This window comes from Hyperolius riggenbachi, chromosome 10 (genome assembly GCF_040937935.1).
Source record: "Hyperolius riggenbachi isolate aHypRig1 chromosome 10, aHypRig1.pri, whole genome shotgun sequence".
Lineage (NCBI taxonomy): Eukaryota > Metazoa > Chordata > Amphibia > Anura > Hyperoliidae > Hyperolius > Hyperolius riggenbachi.
The window spans coordinates 221127429-221145886 of record NC_090655.1 but is presented as its reverse complement, the minus strand read 5'-3'; the positions used below and the strand labels follow the sequence as shown (position 1 = coordinate 221145886).

Genomic DNA, 18458 nt, shown 5'->3' with positions numbered 1-18458 from the left:
GTTAATTTGAAATTTCTCTCATTTTCCTTTAAACTTTCGATGAAGCAGTTCAACTGCTCCTTGGTGCCTCGCCAGACTATTAGCACGTCGTCTATGAACCTCAGCCAGAGGCGTACATGCCTCTGAAAGTCCATGGGGTACACATCCTGCCGTTCCCACAGCCCCAGATGGAGACAGGCGTAGGCTGGGGCACAGGATGCCCCATCGACGTGCCCCTGGTCTGGCGGTAAAAACGGCCATCAAAACAGAAACCATTATATTCCAGAAGCAACTGTAAGGCTTCCACTAAAAACTCATTGTGGAGTCCCGAGTCCAGGAAATGCTCATGTAGAAAGAAGGCAGTAGCAGCCAACCCCACTTCATGGGGTATTAAGGTATATAGGCCCTCAACATCCACACTAACGATCAAATCCTCCCCATTCACAGGTACCCCCTCCAGGACGGCCAATACGTCACCAGTATCCCTAACAAATGAGGGTAATGCCTCAACCAGAGGCTTTGGTTTTCCATCAAGAAACTTCCCCAGTCTCTCCAATGGACCATCAATTCCCGACACTATTGGCTGTCCCGGAGGTTCCGTCCTGTTCTTATGGATCTCAGGAATAGTGTAGAAAATTTGGGGCCCTAAAGGTCGTGACACTGCAAAATTCTGCCTCCCTCACCGCGAGCACCCCCATTTCTTTCCCCGTATCCACCAAAGAGTTTACCTTACTCTTTATCGCCAAAAACGGATTTTCCTTTAACCTCAAATATGTATCTTGATCACTTAGAATTCTAAGACATTCCTTTCTATAGTAGTCCTTTGTGAGGATTACAACATTACCTCCTTTGTCACTTGCTCGGATGATAATATTATCCCTTTCCTTTAAGGATTCCAGGGCTTGTCTTTCGCCCGGAGTTAGATTATCATTTTTAGGGGTTCTTTTGGGGGACCAGTTCAGTTTCTCCATGTCCTTCTGCATCAAGTCCCGGAAGGCTTTAAGTTTATAATTAAGTTGGGGCATAAACTGTGACTTTTTACGAACATTTGGGGGGCAAGGGTTTAAATATTCCAAATTCGTGGTGGTAATTTCCCATTTATATCATTATATTATATCAACATTTATATCATGTTTTTCTCCTGGCGGAGAAAGTGCCAGAGCTGTAGCCACTAGGGCGCGCTCTATGAGCAGTAGCAGTGTTAGAGAGTCTTGTCCAAGGTCTCCTCACTGAATAGGTGCTGGCTTACTGAACAGGCAGAGCCAAGATTCAAACCTTGGTCTCCTGTGTCAGAGGCAGAGCCCTTAAAGAGAACCAGACAAACAAAAAGTTTTGTACATACCTGGGGCTTCCTCCAGCCCGATACGCACGGATCAGCGTCCTCCGCTGCCTGCAGCTCCAGTACCGGGTCACATAGCTTCCTCCAGTTGCGGACAGTCTGCGCAAGAGAAGTGCGCCCTCTACGTATCTCTCCGGCAGCCCATAGAGAGATACGTAAAGAACGTGCTTCCTCTCGCGCAGACTGGGCGTGACTGGAGGAAGCTATGGGACCCGGTACTGGAGCTGCAGGCAGCGGAGGACGGCGGCGTGGGAGCGATCCGTGCGTAACGGAATAGAGAAAGCCCCAGATATGTATAAAACTTTTTGTTTTCCCCGTCTCTGGTACACTCTAACGGTCTAACCAGTACACTGTTCAGCCACTACTGTGTTAATAGCTGTGTTAAACATTTTTCAACACCGAAACAAACAAGCAGACATCATTAAATGATTAGTATATCTCTAAATGCCATAATAGGCCAATGCGGGGGAAGTAGGTCACCGACCTGAACCAATACACTACAGAATGCAAGAGAACTAGAAATCCCCCTTATGCAAATATATTTGAGCACGCAAATGAGCAAAATGCAGACAGGATATCAAAAAATACAAAAGATTCTTTATTGTGTGCCAACTACAAGATTAAAAAACAATAATTTAAAAACAAGGTAGCCAGACCTGGGCCATAAGCCCCTAAGTAATATGATAATGAAAGTGAGCTCCACAAATAATAATGATATATTCAAAGTGGTTTGCTCTGGGGTCTCTGCGAAATATGTAAACCAGTACCACAAGGAATTACTATATAAATAATGGTGGGACTGTATCACAGATAATCCCCAGAGGACCACAAACAAACACATAGAATGGTATGGATTCTCATTAACAAGCTGCTACTGTTGAGTTAATAAGTGCAAGTGCAGATACAAAGATACAAAAAATGCAATATAACAATATGATGAAGCTAAAATAGCATGGGAGTGAGGTAGATAAGAATGAAGGTAAATCGATGAAAAAGTACAAACAGTTTATAAGTGGAGAGAGGGATTATCTCCCATAAGGTGCAGCAGTGATAATGTGCAAAGGGAAGGTAGCAGTAAGAAAAGAGAATGGCAATGCAGAGCTCACCTGAAGTAATAATATAAATATAGTATATAAGTATAAGTATATATAATATAAGTATAGTATAATATAAACACAACAGAAAAATAACACTTATATTTCAAAATAATATACTGTCGCCATACATTGTGATAGGGACATCATTTAAACTGTTTAATAATCGGGACAACTTGGCAAATAAACCGTGTTTGTTTTATCCACAGGAGAATGTTTAATTTTAAAACTATAATGCTTGAAAACTGAGAAATAATGATTTTTTTTCTTTTTTTTTCGGTTTTTCTCATTAAACGCATTTAGAATAAAAAAAATTCATAGCAAAATGTACTATCCACAGAAAGCCTAATTGGTGGCGAAAAAAAACGAGGTATAGATCATTTTCTTGTGATAAGTAGTAATAAAGTTATTAGGGAATAAAAGGGAGGAGCACTGACAACTGAAAATTGCTCTGGTCCGTTAGGATAAAAACCCTTGGGGGTGAACTGGTTAAACCACCAGACAGGAAACTTGCCAAAAGTCCTTTCATTGATTGGAAATCAAATGCCGCTACTGCTGTGCACCCTATGGCCCCTTTTTGAACCAGATCTTTCCAGCATGCCGGATTGATAGTTTCACTCGATTAGGGTCGGAAATCGATTGGAGTTACGACTGGGTGGAATGGAGTTGGACAGGCCTGTGATTCTAGAGGTAGGAGTCTAGTTAGCAAGTAAAATGATTTTACAGTAGCTGAGGTGGGAGAAAATTTGAGCACCGGGAGTTTGGTGTTTTTTGGGGACTGGAAGGAGCATCGTCTTGGTATGATGTACAAATGGAAGTAGCAGGAGATCTGGGTTTGGGGAGTCAGTGTACTACAATGCATATGGGGGATTACCGTACGTTTCTTTTAATACTGAATGTTATATCTGTATTGCCGGTTAGTTTGAAGATGCGGCTGACATCAAAGATGAAATGGACAGTACGAGTGATACGGAAGAGATCCTTGTTACAGTGAAAGAGGAGAATGACAGCGAAGGTAAGTGGTAACCACTAAACACATATAAAGAACAAATCTTCAGTTCTCTTTATTAGTCAATAAATGGTTGTTTTAGATAGGTGATGATCCTTGGTTTACAAAGCATTGTGGATTTTCTGAAAGCCCACAGCTCCCTGAATGACTAGAGTCAGGGTGTGCCCAGCTTACAGTGAACCTCCAGACTAAAAATCTACACAGCAGCACTGAAAAGGCTTGGTGTTTTTTTAACAGTTTTACAACATCAGAACTTTGTTTTTCTTACCTAAGCCTCATTTTTAGCTGCATAGAAGAAAACTGCCCGGGCATTTTTCCCCTGATGCTGTGCAAAGCATGATGGGATTTCTGATGTTGTTCTTCTGCTGTTTTGGTGCAATTTTTTTTTTTAAGTTTGAATTTGAGATTTGAAGCCCAGCGTGCGCAGCTAGGAGAGGTAATCAGGACACAGGACAGTTGGAACTGAGTCTCATGCTCCCGGTCACCTCCTTTCAACCAAAAAGATGGCTGCCCCATGCATTCACAAACATTTGCCTGTTTTGTTTTTTTGTGTGGGTAAGAGATTATATTACCTATCTATTTTAATTAACATAACTAATGTAACTTAATGACAGTATGTTTGTTTAGGCTGGAATTCCTCCTTGTATGTGAAGTATGGATAAGTAATAGAATATTAGTAGCAAAGAAAAAAAGTCTAATTTTTATTTTCAGTGATATCGTTTTTATTTTTTTGTAAATAGCATTGCACCATATTGTAATGTTTATAGTTTTCTGTTTAATAGTTTAAAATACAGTGTGTTTGCAGAGCTAATGACCCTTTAAAATTCCCTGCAGTGAAAACCTTATCTGAAGCTGTGTCTTACTGTTTCTTTGATGTGTAAGTGCTCCAGAAAACAGCATTGTAGCCTACCCAAGTTGGGTCGGAGAGCCCCAAATTGGGTCTTTCCATAGCAACTAAGTAAGGCACGCTATGCTGCAAGGAGCGAGCATAGCGTGCATAGTGGCTGCTAATTGTTTTTTAACGGGTGCTGCTGAAGCAGAGACCATTTATGAATCAACCCCAATGATTTCCGTGTGTAGTACAACTAAGAAATAGAGCATTAGTAGCAAAGGAACAGGTCATATATGGTTTCCAGTACAGAACAGGTTAAGAAATGTCAGTTGTTATCTATGCAAAAGGGCTTCTCTGAGCTCTCTGACCCAACATGGTTTGGTTACAATGTTATTTTCTGGAGCACTTATGCTGGGCATACACGGATCCAATTATGCGCCGGATCGAGCCGCTGGCTCGGTGCCGGCGCTTCCCCGCTCGTCCCCGCCGGCGCTCCTTATCAGCCGCTCGATTCCCCGCTATTGTCCGCCGGCGGGGATCGAGTGGGGAATCTATCCAGCAGGTCATCGGACCTGTCGGATATTATCAATCGAGCCATCAGCGGCTCGATTGATAAGGAACACAAACTCCGTGTATGCCCAGCATTACATATCAAAGAAACAGTAAAGGTTTTTACTGGAGGGAAGTTTAAAGGGTCATTAGTTCTGCAAACCACACTCTGTGGTTAATTTTACAGATTACAGGCTTATATTTTACATCACTATTTACACTCTTCAAAGTAAGGGGGAATTCAATTACTTCTGGTCATAGTGTCCTTATTTTATCTGCTATAGGAAGTTTCTGTTATTTGCATTTTGAGATAAGAGTGTTACTGTTGGCATTGCACAGTTCAACAAAGGCACACAGGGCAGGTAAAAAAAAAATAAAAAAAATGAAAATTACGGGCCATATAGGGACCTATTTTAGAAAAAAAATGTTTTTGCATATATATTTGGGACACTAATTATTTTTAGGCAATTTTTTGTTTTGGGATGTTACAGCTCCCTTTAACAGAGTGGTGAAAATCTACTTTTTTGTTATTTGAAACTTACCTTTTGATAAAAGGGGAATAATATATACATAGGCCTAGTGCACACCAGAGCGGTTCGGCTGCGTTTTGCGATCCGCTTGCGGCTGCGGATACGCTTGGGTAATGTATTTCAATGGGCTGGTGCACACCAGAGCGGGAGGCGTTTTGCAGAAACGCATACTCCCGGGCTGCTGCAGATTTTGGATTCCGGAGGCGTTTCTGCCTCCAATGTATTGGGAAAATGCAAACCGCTGTGAAAAACGCCTGTTCAGAGCGGTTTTGCCGGCGTTTTTGTTACAGAAGCTGTTCAGTAACAGCTTTACTGTAACAATATATGAAATCTACTACACCAAAACTGCAAAACGCTAGCTAAAACGCTACAGAAAAAGAAGAAAAAGCGTTTCAAAATCTGCTAGCATTTTGCGGATCTGCTAGCGGTTTTTGGTGTGCACCAGGCCATACAGTATATACCATGAACTTTAATCCTGTAAGGGGAAAAAAAGTGCTCCTGGGGGTACTTAGCTCGGGTGGGGAAGCCTCTGGATGCTAATGAGGCTTCCCGATGTCCTCTTCAGCATCTGGGAAAAAATCTACATGTATCAAAGTCCTCATTATTAGGGCTCATTCACATTAGCAGCGTTTTTGACATTTTTTAAGCGCTGGCGATTTTCAAAATTGCCCTGAAAGTGCTTGTGCAATGATTCTCTATGAGAAAATTCACATCTGAGGGGTTCGTTTCCGATCCGCTCAGAAAAGCGGTGCATGGGCCATTTTTGAGGCGATTTCGCTCAATGGAAGGTATAGGAAAACGCCAAATGCTCACAAAATCGCTTTGTGCAGCAATTGCATGAGTGTTTTTAAGAATAAATACATTGTTCTTTTCCGAATTAAAGAGTTCACTTCCTGACGTCAGGAAGTGAAAAAACGCATTCGCTCTGCAAAAGCGCTTAGAAAAGCGGTTCACAAAAACGTCCAACGCACAGAAAACGGAAATAAAATGAGTCAAAAAACGGCCAACGCGAGCGGAAGGCAATGGGAATGAGGCCTCCATCACTAGGAATGCAAATGCATTTGAGATGATTGATAATGATGCTACCTGTATTTTTCTGACTAGAAGATCTAGACCATATACTCCATCAGATTAGCACCATCTAAAAACGGTTTTATTAAGCAATCTTCAATTAAAATGTTACATCACTTTAAAAACCACATGTGGGTATGCCTTAGATCAGTGGTTCCCAACCTTTTCCGGCCCAGGGAACACTTTCTGACCATATTTTTCTCCGGGGAACAGCGGGGGGCGCGCGGGTGTTTGCGCGACCTAGTGGACAGTGCCGTGTGTAGCAGGCTATGGGGGGGGGGGGGGGGGGGGCTGGGGTGTGGCTGCATAGCTAGCATAGTTGCCCCAGTATAGGGAGTTTAGTTGCCCCAGTATGGTTAGTGTAGTTACCCCAGTATAGTGCCCCAGTATAGCTAGTATAGTGCCCCAGTATAGCTAGTATAGTCCCAGTATGGATAGGTAGTGCCCCAGTATAGGTAGGTAGTGCCCCAGTATAGCCAGTAAAGTGCCCAGTATAGCTAGTATAGTGCCCAGATAGCTAGTATGGTACCCAGTATAGCTAGTATAGTGCCCAGCATACCTAGCATAGTGCCCAGCATAGCTAGCATAGGTAGGTAGTGCCCCAGTATAGTGCCCAGTATAGCTAGTATAGTTGCCCCCAGTGTAGCTAGTTTAGTTGCCCCCAGTATAGCTAGTTTAGTTGCCCCCAGTATAGCTAGTTTAGTTGCCCCCAGTATAGCTAGTACAGTTCCCCCCAGTATAGATGCCCAGGAGGGGGGAAGCAGCGCTAGAAGGAGGGGCAGTGGAGGCAGCGGTGGGGAGGGGGGAAATATCCCCCCCCCTCCCTCACCTGGGACCCCTCCTTCTGCCTCTCTCCCCCTCCATTTCGCGGTGGCAAGTGCGGGCTCGGCGGCGGGGAGACATGCGCAGACTTACCACTTCTGCGTTCCAAGTGCCGGCAGCGTCATGTCGTCAGATCTCCGCCTTCAATGCCGCCCACTGTTCTTCCGCTAATCAGGAAGCACAGTGGGCGGCATTGAAGGCGGAGATCTGACGACATGACGCTGCCGGCGCTTGGAACGCAGAAGTGGTAAGTCTGCGCATGTCTCCCCGCCGCCGAGCCCGCACTTGCCACCGCTAAATGGAGAGGGAGAGAGGCAGAAGGAGGGGTCCCAGGTGAGGGAGGGGGGGGGATATTTCTCCCCTCCCCACCACTGCCTCCACTGCCCCTCCTTCTAGCGCTGCTTCCCCCCTCCTGCGTACTGAACGCCAGACCTGGACGGCACACCTGGCAACATGTGCCGCGGCACAGCGGTTGAAAAACGCTGCCTTAGATGACGCACAGGCGTTTCGGGCCACTTCCAGTCCTTTCTCAAATCATAGCAGGCCCACACTAGAAGATCTAGACCAGGCATGGGCAAACTTGCCCTCCAGCTGTTACGGAACTGCAAGTCCCACAATGCATTTGCCTTTATGAGTCTTGACTCTGGCTGTCGGACTCCTGCAATGCATTGTGGGACTTGTAGTTCCGTAACAGCTGGAGGGCCAAGTTTGCCCATGCCTGGTCTAGACCATAAAGGTCCGTACACACGCCGGACTGGAGGCAACGACGGTTCCGTCGTTGCCTCCCGCTGGGTGGGCGTGCCAACGACAGTCCGGCGTGTGTACGCACTGTCGCGGGCTGATATGGCTGTTTCTGAGCGATCCGCCCGGCGGATCGCTCAGAAACAGCCGTATCAGTCCGCCGACGGTGCGTACACACGCCGGACTGTCGTTGGCACGCCCACCCAGCGGGAGGCAACGACGGACACGTCGTTGCCTCCAGTCCGGCGTGTGTACGGACCTTAAGACACACCTAGGGCTAGAGGGCAAAAGCCAGGGAAAAAAATGTACTGAACCTGGTGTGTCCATGTTCCAGGAGCGTCTTTTAGAGCTTCTCCCTCCAATTCACATCAATAGTGTTACAATATTCCATACAAAGTTGTGCGACCGTTCAATAATAATGAATCATTTAGTGCATTAAATCTATCAAATAAATGTGCAATCTACCAATTATTAGTGCTGGTTACTTGATAAGCTCTCACTGTGTTAGCATTCCAGATAAAGTGCATGTGCTTTGAAGTGGATTGCCTGTGCTTTGAAGTGGATTGCCTGTGCTTTGAAGTGGATTGCCTGTGCTTTGAAGTGGATTGCCTGTGCTTTGAAGTTGATGGTCTATGTTTTGAAGTGGATTGCTAATTAAAGAATGTAAACAAAGGATTAAAGCCTTCACAGCAGAGAGATCTGTCACCCACTGTTTTGAGGTTTTGATGAAAGCAAGAAGTTTTGAATCAGGATGATACCATTTATTGGCTAACTTAGAGATAAATAAACAGTAAAGGTAGCCATACATCAGGCAACTTGGCGGCTGATCGAGCATCCGATTCGATTATTATAATCAAATTAGATGTAAATTGGTGCCACCAAGTGCATGCCCAACCGTCAATGCGACCAATTTTTGGGACAAAAATTGGTTGCATTGTCGATTGTGCATGCTGTTGGGCTGACTTGCTCGAGCGGGTGCGCGGTGGGAATGGCGTGCAATTTCTGTAGCAGGGCAGTTTAGTGAATCAACCTCAATGTCTTTTAGACGTCCGTGGCACAGGAATATGAGGACACAAAAATGCTTTTAGACGCCCACTGCAGGCAGAAGTAGTTTTATGCAAAATCACATCTATAGATGTCTGTAACAGTCTAAGGGTTAAAGGATATGCCCACTTTTTGTACTCATATTATTGTACAAAGCGATAAAAGCATTAACTTGTGAAATAAACTTTGTTACCCTTCTTGCTTCTTTTGGCATCTACGGGCTCTCCTGGTATGAAATATGCCAAAATGGCTGTGTTGACCTAATGCTCGTTCCCAGGAGGTGGGTGTGGTGGTGGGCGGAGCCTGTAACCTTCACCAACTGTGTTTGCATTTTTCTTTTCTGCAGATGAATCCTCTGACGTGGATTCAGAGAGATCTCAAAGCCCCGCCTATACCAGACGTATTAAAGAAGAGGAGGAAGACATTGCTATAGATTGTAAGGTGGGAAATCCCGTGACGTTCAATACACTGTCATATGGTAGTACTTTTGTACCTCTAGTCATTTCTACCAGCGTTTTATGCTGTTACTGCTCTGTGACCTGGAGGCATGTTACGTGAGTGCAAAGATGCTGCTGAGTCTTGGAGACCCCAAGACTCCATAGATTATTTTTAATCAGAAAAATTAGAGGCAATAGCAGAGGTACATCAAACAGAAGAATAAAATAGTAAAACACAGAACAGTTGCCTAAAGCGGACCTGAATTCAGAAGCTTCTCTCTGCTCTAAAAGATACGCAACAGCATAACGACCTTTTAATGAAAAACATTTCTTTGTTACAGCTGATGCAAATCCTGCAATAAATCTGCAGTGTGTCTACTTCCTGCGTTCATGGAAGCAGATATAGCGTTAACATCCTGAGGCAGCCAGTTAACACAGCTGAGACATCAAATTACACTTGTGAGTTTTCACAGATGAGGGGAAATTAGGCTAAACTCTCTAAATACATACAGTGTGCATTTCTTTATGTTTTTGTTCTATTCTCTGCTAGCGTTCGGGTCCACTTTAAACCATTGCATATGGTCACCAATTCCAATGAGCACGTGTTTACTGAAATATCATATTCTAACCCAGTAATTGAAAGGTGGCATACATAGATTCATATAATACTAAGCGGGTCTTTTACCAAGATCACCATCAAAGACACAGCCATGTAACAGATATACATACCCCTAAGCCTAACAGAAGGCCATTCTTCAGCACTCCTCAGATTTACCCAGTGATAAGATTCTTCAAGTCTATGTCCCACAGACTACCTAAAAACCAAGTTTATAAGATCCCAATCCGCCAGACCAGCACTGTCCAGCCATCCACTCCATATCTTTTTTTCAGTTTAGCTGGGCACTTTCTATACAGACACAGTGGATGGGGTGTCAGGACACCCTGGAAAGAAGAGACGAAACAAAAATTGTGAGCCCAAATGGTGTAGTATCTCAGTAACACTGAAAACAATATAATTATAAAAGGGCTGCTCACATAGGTGGGTTGCTGGGGGCAACCGACCACAGGAAGAAGGTGGAGATAATGAACCCGTCTCCACTCGGGGTGTCCAGGGGTTTATAAAACTGAGTTGAAAACTGTAAAAACGATAAATGAGGTGGTTTACCTCAATAAGAACATTCTCATAGGAAAAAAGAGAATTTTGTTTTTGCACAGTGTGAGAAAACGCGGAAAAGCCGCCGCGTGTACTCAGAACAAGGCGGCTTATTCCGCGTCCTACGCGGCGATCTGCACGTGTAGGCCTACATCCAGTAGTATGGCCGAACGCGGAAAAACCGCCGCATGCCTTGATGGCGGTGTGGTGGATTCCGCGTCCAGCGCGGCGAGTGCTTTGCAACACATGTCTGGTGTGGCTGGGACTGATAGTCCACACAGGTTCAGAAGGCAGAGCTTTTATGACAGCCAGAAGGGAGTCAGCTGACCAAGCCGGTCAGCTGACAATTCCACCACTTCCCATTGGTCCAGCACTTAGGGGAGGCGCTGGAGAGCGTCTTGCTATATATACTGGGTGCTAGTCATTCTCTGGTTGTCTGCCGTTGCGATGACTACGTGGTAGCACTCAGACCCGTTTGTCAGAATCTGTGTTATTCTTTAGACTAGTTCCAGGGTGTTGATGATTACGGAGCTCACACCCAAGACTAGGAATACTGTATATTATCTGTGTTAATCTCTAGACTAGTTCCAGGGTGTTGATGACTACGGAGCTCACACCCAAGACTAGGAATTAGCTTTACCATCCTGTTATACTTCAGACTAGTTCCAGGGTGTTGATGATCTAGGAGCTCACACCTATAGACTAGACATTGTTGATTATTTGTTATGACCTTCTGCTTTCCTGACCTCTCTTCTGATCTCTGATTTGGTACTTCGCTATATCTGATACTCCGTTGCCAAACCTTGCTTGCCTTAGGATACCGAGTCTGTCTCCTTCCTCTGTACCTAATCTGTCTGTCTGTTGCCGACCTCGAGAACTATCTCCTCTGTTTAGAGATAGTTCACAGATCTGAAGGTGACACTCCACCATTGGTGTCACTCACACTCTGGTCCTTCCCATTCTCAGCCTGACTCCTCCCCTTGGGGAGCCTCGGCTTTTTGGAAGGAGCCTGTTCTTTGGGCAGTATCCCTACTGCCTTGCACCCTCTATACGGGTGCTCTCCTCAAAGTATTACTGTTGCACCAAACACTCCTATTACTCAGGTGTCCAGAGGTTAGAGATATATCTGATTATCTGTGATACTGCTGATCATCAATAATCGGGTATATATCTATATTCTCGGTGATACTGCAGATCACCGATAATCGGATCCTCTCTGTGTTACACCGATCGTTACACACAGGCAACGCGTTTCACGGGTCTAAGCCCGCTTCCTCAGGCCAATAAGAGTGCCAGAATATGTAGAGCCAGTATGCATGGAGCGCTTCTTCTTTTTCCTATGAGAATATCTGTATTGAGGTAAGCCACCTCATTTATCGTTTTTACTGTTGTTTTTAACTCTGTTTTATAAACCCTGGGCGCTTCTTTACGCTTCTTGTACTTTCCATGCAGACACACTATCTTTTCTAGTTTAATGCTAGGTACACACGGGGAGATTTTCTGGCAGATTTCCTGCCAGATCGATTATTTCCAGCATTTCTGATCTGATTTCCGATCGATTTTCTGTTCTCTTCTATGGAAAATTGATTGGAAATCCCATCGGACATGCTGGAAATAATCGAAATGGCAGGAAATCTCCCTGAAAATCTCATCATGTGTACCTAGCACAGGCCTGGATTTACCTCACAGGAGCCTATAGGCACAGATATCTGGGCACCTTAGACTTCAACCCTCCATGAACCTGCAAACCCCTCCGAACTGCACTGCAAGTGTGCTGCCAGGCCCAGCTGTCACTTCTCCCTCACTTGATCATCATTGGTAGCTACAGGTGTCCTCTAATATTAGGTAGCTAGAGGAACCTCAATATTAGGAAGTTAGAGGTGCCCCTGACTGAAGGGATATCTCATCAGTGGAATGCAGAGAGCAGGGTGCGTAGCCTCTTATTTACACTCTCATCAGGACTCTAGGATTAGGGAAGGAGGGAGGCGCTTGAGGAGGAGAGTGAGCCGCTTTTCCATCATCTGGCGCCTGTAGGCACAAGCCTACAGTGCCTTATTGTAAATCCAGCCCTGACCTAGCATAAGGGTATCATTCATTGCTGCAATCCACATTTCTGGGGTAGTGGTTAAGACTCATCTTTCCACTGCCTCAAAAGAAGCTGCCTAGCCTGGAAGAGAGATCTGGTCGGTTCTGTAGATTGTTAATAGATTTCTAGCTGAAATATATTAGAAATCTATTTGCGGTGTGTGGCAGGAATAGAGTTGTATCTTTTGGGCATATAGGGCAGCCGTCTGCCAGCCACCTTTACTTTTTTTTATCCCTGCGGTCTGAAGCTGCTGGGCTCAAGTGTGATCATATAATAAATAGAGTGGGAAGAACTATATATGCTGGAGATTCCCAGTATTACAGTGAAATAAAGTCTATATGAGGAGTTGGCACTTTTGTCATTCCCAGGAGGGAGATGGTGAGCAATGTTAAGTTCTCAACTTTAACAGGAAGTTACAGTAAGAGACTTAAAGGGAACCTGAGGTGAGAGACATGGAGGCTGACATGTTTGTTTCCTTTTAAACAATGCACATTGCCTGGCTGTCCTGCTGATCTTCTGCCTCTAATACTTTTAGCCATAGACGCTGAACAGGCATGCAGATCAGATTTTTCGGACAATATTGTCCGATCCGACAAGATTAGCTGCATGCTTGTTTCTGGTGTGATTCAGACACCACTTCAGCCAAATAGACCAGCAGGACTGACAGGCAACTGGTATTGTTCAAAAGGAAATAAGTATGGCAACCTCCATATCCCTGTCACTTCAGGTGTCCTTTAACTGGATCCGAGATGAAAAAAACTAACTATATTAAGTAGCTATTGTCTATATATCTTATCTAAAGTTTAGATAGTTTACACAGCAAATCTAGCTGCAAACAGCTTCAACGGTATATGATTATTTCTTCCTGTGATACAATGAGAGCAGCCATATTTTGCTTGTCATCATTACACACAGGCAATATGCTCTGCATCTCCACTCCTCAGCCTGTGAAAACTCCATTACCCTCTCGGCCCCCTTTGCATCTGATATCTGGCTGGTAATGCCTCCTCCTCCGCCTTCAGAAAAAAACTCCTCCTCCCCAGACTGAGCTCCCATGAGCACTTGCTACATGGGACTCAGAATGCCTAGGCGCTGGAGGAGCTGTGGTCGAGGTTTGTTTAGTTTATAGAAAATTAGGATATTAAAACAAACAAACAAACAAACAAAAAAAAGTATTTGGCTTGAGGAATGCCCTATATCTAAGGGGCACAATTCTGCAATGAGTAAAAGTTTTTATCTCGGATCCACTTTAAGCCTGCATGGATAGGTTCTCAGTTGCAGGGAAATACAGCTACACCAAGAATTTTTCAATTTAAAAAAGTTTATTTTCAGAGATAATTCTTTTAATGCAAACTAACAAACATCAGCATTTGCCTTGTTCATTTTCAGGTTGAGTTGTCCTTTAACCAGTTCACCCCCAAGGGTTTTTATCCTAACGGACCAGAGCAATTTTCAGTTGTCAGCGCTCCTCCCTTTTATTCCCTAATAACTTTATTACTACTTATCACAAGAAAATGATCTATACCTCGTTTTTTTCGCCACCAATTAGGCTTTCTGTGGATAGTACATTTTGCTAAGAATTATTTTATTCTAAATGCATTTTAATGAGAAAAACAGAAAAAAAAAAGAAAAAAAATCATTATTTCTCAGTGTTCAGCCTTTATAGTTTTAAAATTAAACATTCTCCTGTGGATAAAACAAACACGTTTTATTTGCCCAGTGGTCCCGATAATTAAACCGTTTAGATTATGTCCCTACCACAATGTATGGCGACAGTATATTATTTTGAAATATAAGTGGTTATTTTTCTGTTTGTTCTGGCCATAATTACAAGCCCCTATGTAATAAATTAAAATTAATTTTCCCCCATAAAATATAGAATAAAAAAAGCTGAGTCCCTAAGGCAACTATTTTTTTTTTTTTTTAAGCTGATTTTTTTTTTTTACAAGTGTTTTTTTTGGGGGGGAGGGTTGGAAGTGTAATTTTATTAATGATGTGTATATACTTGAAAATGTATGTATTTTGTAAGTGTAATATACTTTTTGGCCACAAGATGGCGCTGGTGAACACTCATAGGACGTGTTCACTTTTTTTTTTTTTTTTACACACTTTATTAAACTGTTACATTTCCTGTTTATGTGAATGGACGTAGCCGCTGTTCGCGGTCACGTCCATTCACTCCAGGCACTGCGATTGGGTAGAGGACTGTTCAGTCCTCTTCCCCAATCGCCCAGCACGGGATCCCGACGGTAATGGCGGCGGTAGCGGCGGACACACGGCGGTAGCAGCGGCGGGAATGCGCGACGTATTAAAACGTCATGTTGCTGTTAATAGCGGTAAGCATGACGTTTTAATACGTTAGGATGGCGGTAAATGGTTAAAGAGGAACTGTCGCAAAAATCTTAACATTTAAAACCCATACAAATAAGAGGTACATTTCTCCCAGAGTAAAATGAGCCATACATTACTTCTCTCCTATGTTGCTGTCACTTAAAGTAGGTAGTAGAAATCTGACATTACCGACAGGTTTTGGGCTAGTCCATCTCTCCATAGGGGATTCTCAGCATGGCCTGTATTCTTTATAAAGACATTCCCTGAAAAAGATTTATACAAAGATGCTGGCCAGCCTCCCTGCTTGCTGCACACTATTTTGGCAGTTGGACGGAGCAACTGCCATTCACTAAGTACTTTTAAAAATAAAGAAAACCCTGAGAACCCCCCTATGAGAAGATGGGCTAGTCCAATATCTGTTGGTAATGTCAGATTTTTACTTCTTATTGTAAGTGACAGGAACATAGGAGAAAAGTCATTTATGGCTCATTTTACTCTGGGAGAAATGTACTTCTTATTTGTATGTTTTAAATTTTAAGATTTTTGCGGCAGTTCCTCTTTAAAGAGACTCTGAAGCCAGATTAAAAATGGCTTTTTACCTTATATTCATCGGAGGCATGTTTGCCCCTGCTAAAACTCTGCTATCCTGCGGCAGAACTGAGAATCCCCTCTGTGGTGCCCGGGGAGCGCCTCCTGTAGAGGCAGAGCTTTCCGCAGCAGCTCTGCCTCTACACGCGTCTATCAGCGAGTATCCCCGCCTCTCCCCCACCCCTCTCAGTCTTCCTTCCCCCGAGAGGGACGGGGGAGAGGCGGAGATCTGCCAGCTGATAGAGGCGCATGGAGACACAGCTACGGCCGAAAGCTCTGCCTCCATGAGCAGCAAAATCCACAACCAAGAAAGTTGTGGATTTTGCAGGGGGGATTTGGGGGGTAAAGACCCCTCGTTCTGCTGTGGGATAGTGGCGTTTTAGCAGGGGCAAACATGCCTCAGATGAATATAAGGTAAAAAGCCATTTTTATTCTGGCTTCAGAGTCTCTTTAAAGAGAACTCGAGGTGGGGTTCTGACAATGCTATCCAGATACAGAGGCTGGGTCTGCCTATAAAGCTCAGCCTCTGTTGCTATTCAGATCCCCCCTAAGCCCCCCCCCCCTGCACTCTGCTATCCCCCATAAATCACAGCCGCGCTGTGCGGGCTATGTTTACCTCTGTACTGTCACTCTCGCCGCTCTCCCGCCTCCTGCATGGCTCCGGGCCCCACCTGCGTCCCTTCCCTCCAATCGGCGGGGAGGGAAGGGACGCGGGCGTGGACCGGAACTATGCAGGAGGCGGGGGGAGCGCCGAGACTGACACTGAATAGGTAAACACAGCCCACTGCGACTCGCTGAGTGTCGACAGCGCAGCTGTGATTTATGGGGGATAGCAGAGCGCAGGGGGAATCTGCATAGCAAAAGAGGCTGGGCTGTATAGGCATACCCAGCCTCTGTATGCGGATAGCATTGTCAGAACCCAACCCCGGGTTCTCTTTAAGCTGCCACACTGTGCTGTTATAGTTTATACATCCAGTATATCTGAATAATCAATCCATCTGTTTGTTTGGATTTCTTTATTGATCTACCTACAGGCAAAAAATCTCCATATTGTGGAGGTAGACATTGTCTCGCACTCGGATGATGAGATATTGGTGAAGGTGGAGGACAACCCGGTAGATATTGGTAGAGGTGAGCATTTATACTACATAAAGAAGATTAAAATCCTCCTTAAATGGACAAAGGAGAGGTCGCAGCAAAAGCATCCAAATTCCAGCTGTATTGAAGCTTCAAGTCACAGAATGTGTTTTGGGCCACCCAGAGCCGGCACTACCATAGGAGAACCTGGGCAATTGCCCCAGGGCCCCTGAGGGCCCCCTGCTGAGCTCCAACTTGCCTCCCCCCACACTTGTGCTTCCCGGGGCTTGCAAATTTGTCAGCAGCGTAGCAACTCACCTGTTTTGGGTGGCGCCCTCCTCCATTAGTCTGTGTTGCTTGTCTTTATCCCCGCTGGCTGCATCTTCTCAGTGACCTGGTGTATGTTTTTACGTTATAACATGTTCCGTATCACTGAGAAGAGCAGTGGTGTCCCTGCGAGGATGAAGATGAGAATGTACAGACTGATGGAGCAGCACACCTCAGGGGGTAAATTAGGTGTCGGGGGCTTGTTGGGAGGGCCCCATTGTGGCTATGACCTGCCCTAGGGACACCTGAGGAAGGGATGCTCCCCAAAACGTTTTGTGAACTGAAGCTGGAATTTCCTGTTTATTCATTAAAAAATACATCCTGGGAAAATGAAAAACAAAAATCCACTTACCTGGCAGCCATCCCTTGCCCTCGCCGCAGCTCCGGTGGCTCCCGGTCTTCTCCGCTACGTCATTAGCGCTGCGCAGGTGCAGAACTACTGTGCTTGCGCAGTGCAGCGTTGATGACGTGAGCGGAGGAGCGTTGGAGCCCATGAGAAGCCAACCTGGCGAGGTCGGCTTCTGCAGCGGAGAAGACCGGGAGCCACCGGAGCTGCGGCGAGGGCACAGGACGGCTGCCAGGGGCTGGTGGAAGCCCTAGGTAAGTGGATTTTTGTTTTCCATTTACCCTGGATGTATCCTTTAAGGCTGCTTTTCCACTTGCCGCAGTCTGCTCCAAAAAGTGGATAGCAAACGTTTTTCTCATCACAACACACCGTATTTACATGTAAATTGCGTGTTGCTCATCCTCCATTAGCGCGTTGCGATTTTTCACCCATCCCAATCAGAGCAGGGCAGAGGTCAGGACTGGCAGAGTTTAGGCTACATGGGTCACAGACAGAGGTCAGGACTGGCAAAGTTCAGACTACATGGCTAACAGGCAGAAGTCAGGACTGGAGGAGTCCAGGCAACATGGGTAACAGGCAGAGACCAGGACTGGCAGAGTTCAAGCTACATTGCTAATAGGCAGAGGTCAAGACTAGAGATGTCGCGAACCTCCGATTTTCGGTTCGTGAACCCCGTTCGCGAACCTTCACGGAAGGTTCGGTTCGCATAAAAGTTTGCGAACCGCAATAGACTTCAGTGGGGAGGCGAACTTTGAAAACTAGGAACATTTATGCTGGCCAGAAAAGTGATGGAAAAAATGTTTCAAGGTGTCTAACACCTGAGATCTTTCAGTGACTACAAGAGGGGGGAAAAAAATTCAAAAATACCTTATAGTTTTTGAGAAAATCAATTTTATGGTGGCCATACATGGTACAATTTTTTCATACAATCTTACCATTTCTATGTAATATAAGGGAACTGCCTAAACTATCCTTTCAGTATATTCACTTAATTTACCCTTCTACTACATAGAAATGGTAAGATTGTATGAAAAAATTGTACCATGTATGGCCACCATTAAAGTAACTCCTTCTGACCGTGGGAAAATTAAGTGCCCTCCGAC

General features: G+C 44.8%; 1 protein-coding gene across 1 annotated transcript in view; it reads left to right on the top strand.

The window, feature by feature from the left end:
* LOC137534545 (zinc finger protein 271-like) overlaps positions 1-18458 on the top strand; it is a 43578-nt gene that overhangs the window by 4967 nt on the left and 20153 nt on the right. Inside the window, exons 4-6 of the mRNA XM_068256088.1 lie at positions 3334-3427; positions 9357-9451; positions 16640-16736. Coding sequence (XP_068112189.1) covers positions 3334-3427; positions 9357-9451; positions 16640-16736 — 286 coding nt within the window. The remainder of the gene's footprint in view (positions 1-3333; positions 3428-9356; positions 9452-16639; positions 16737-18458) is intronic.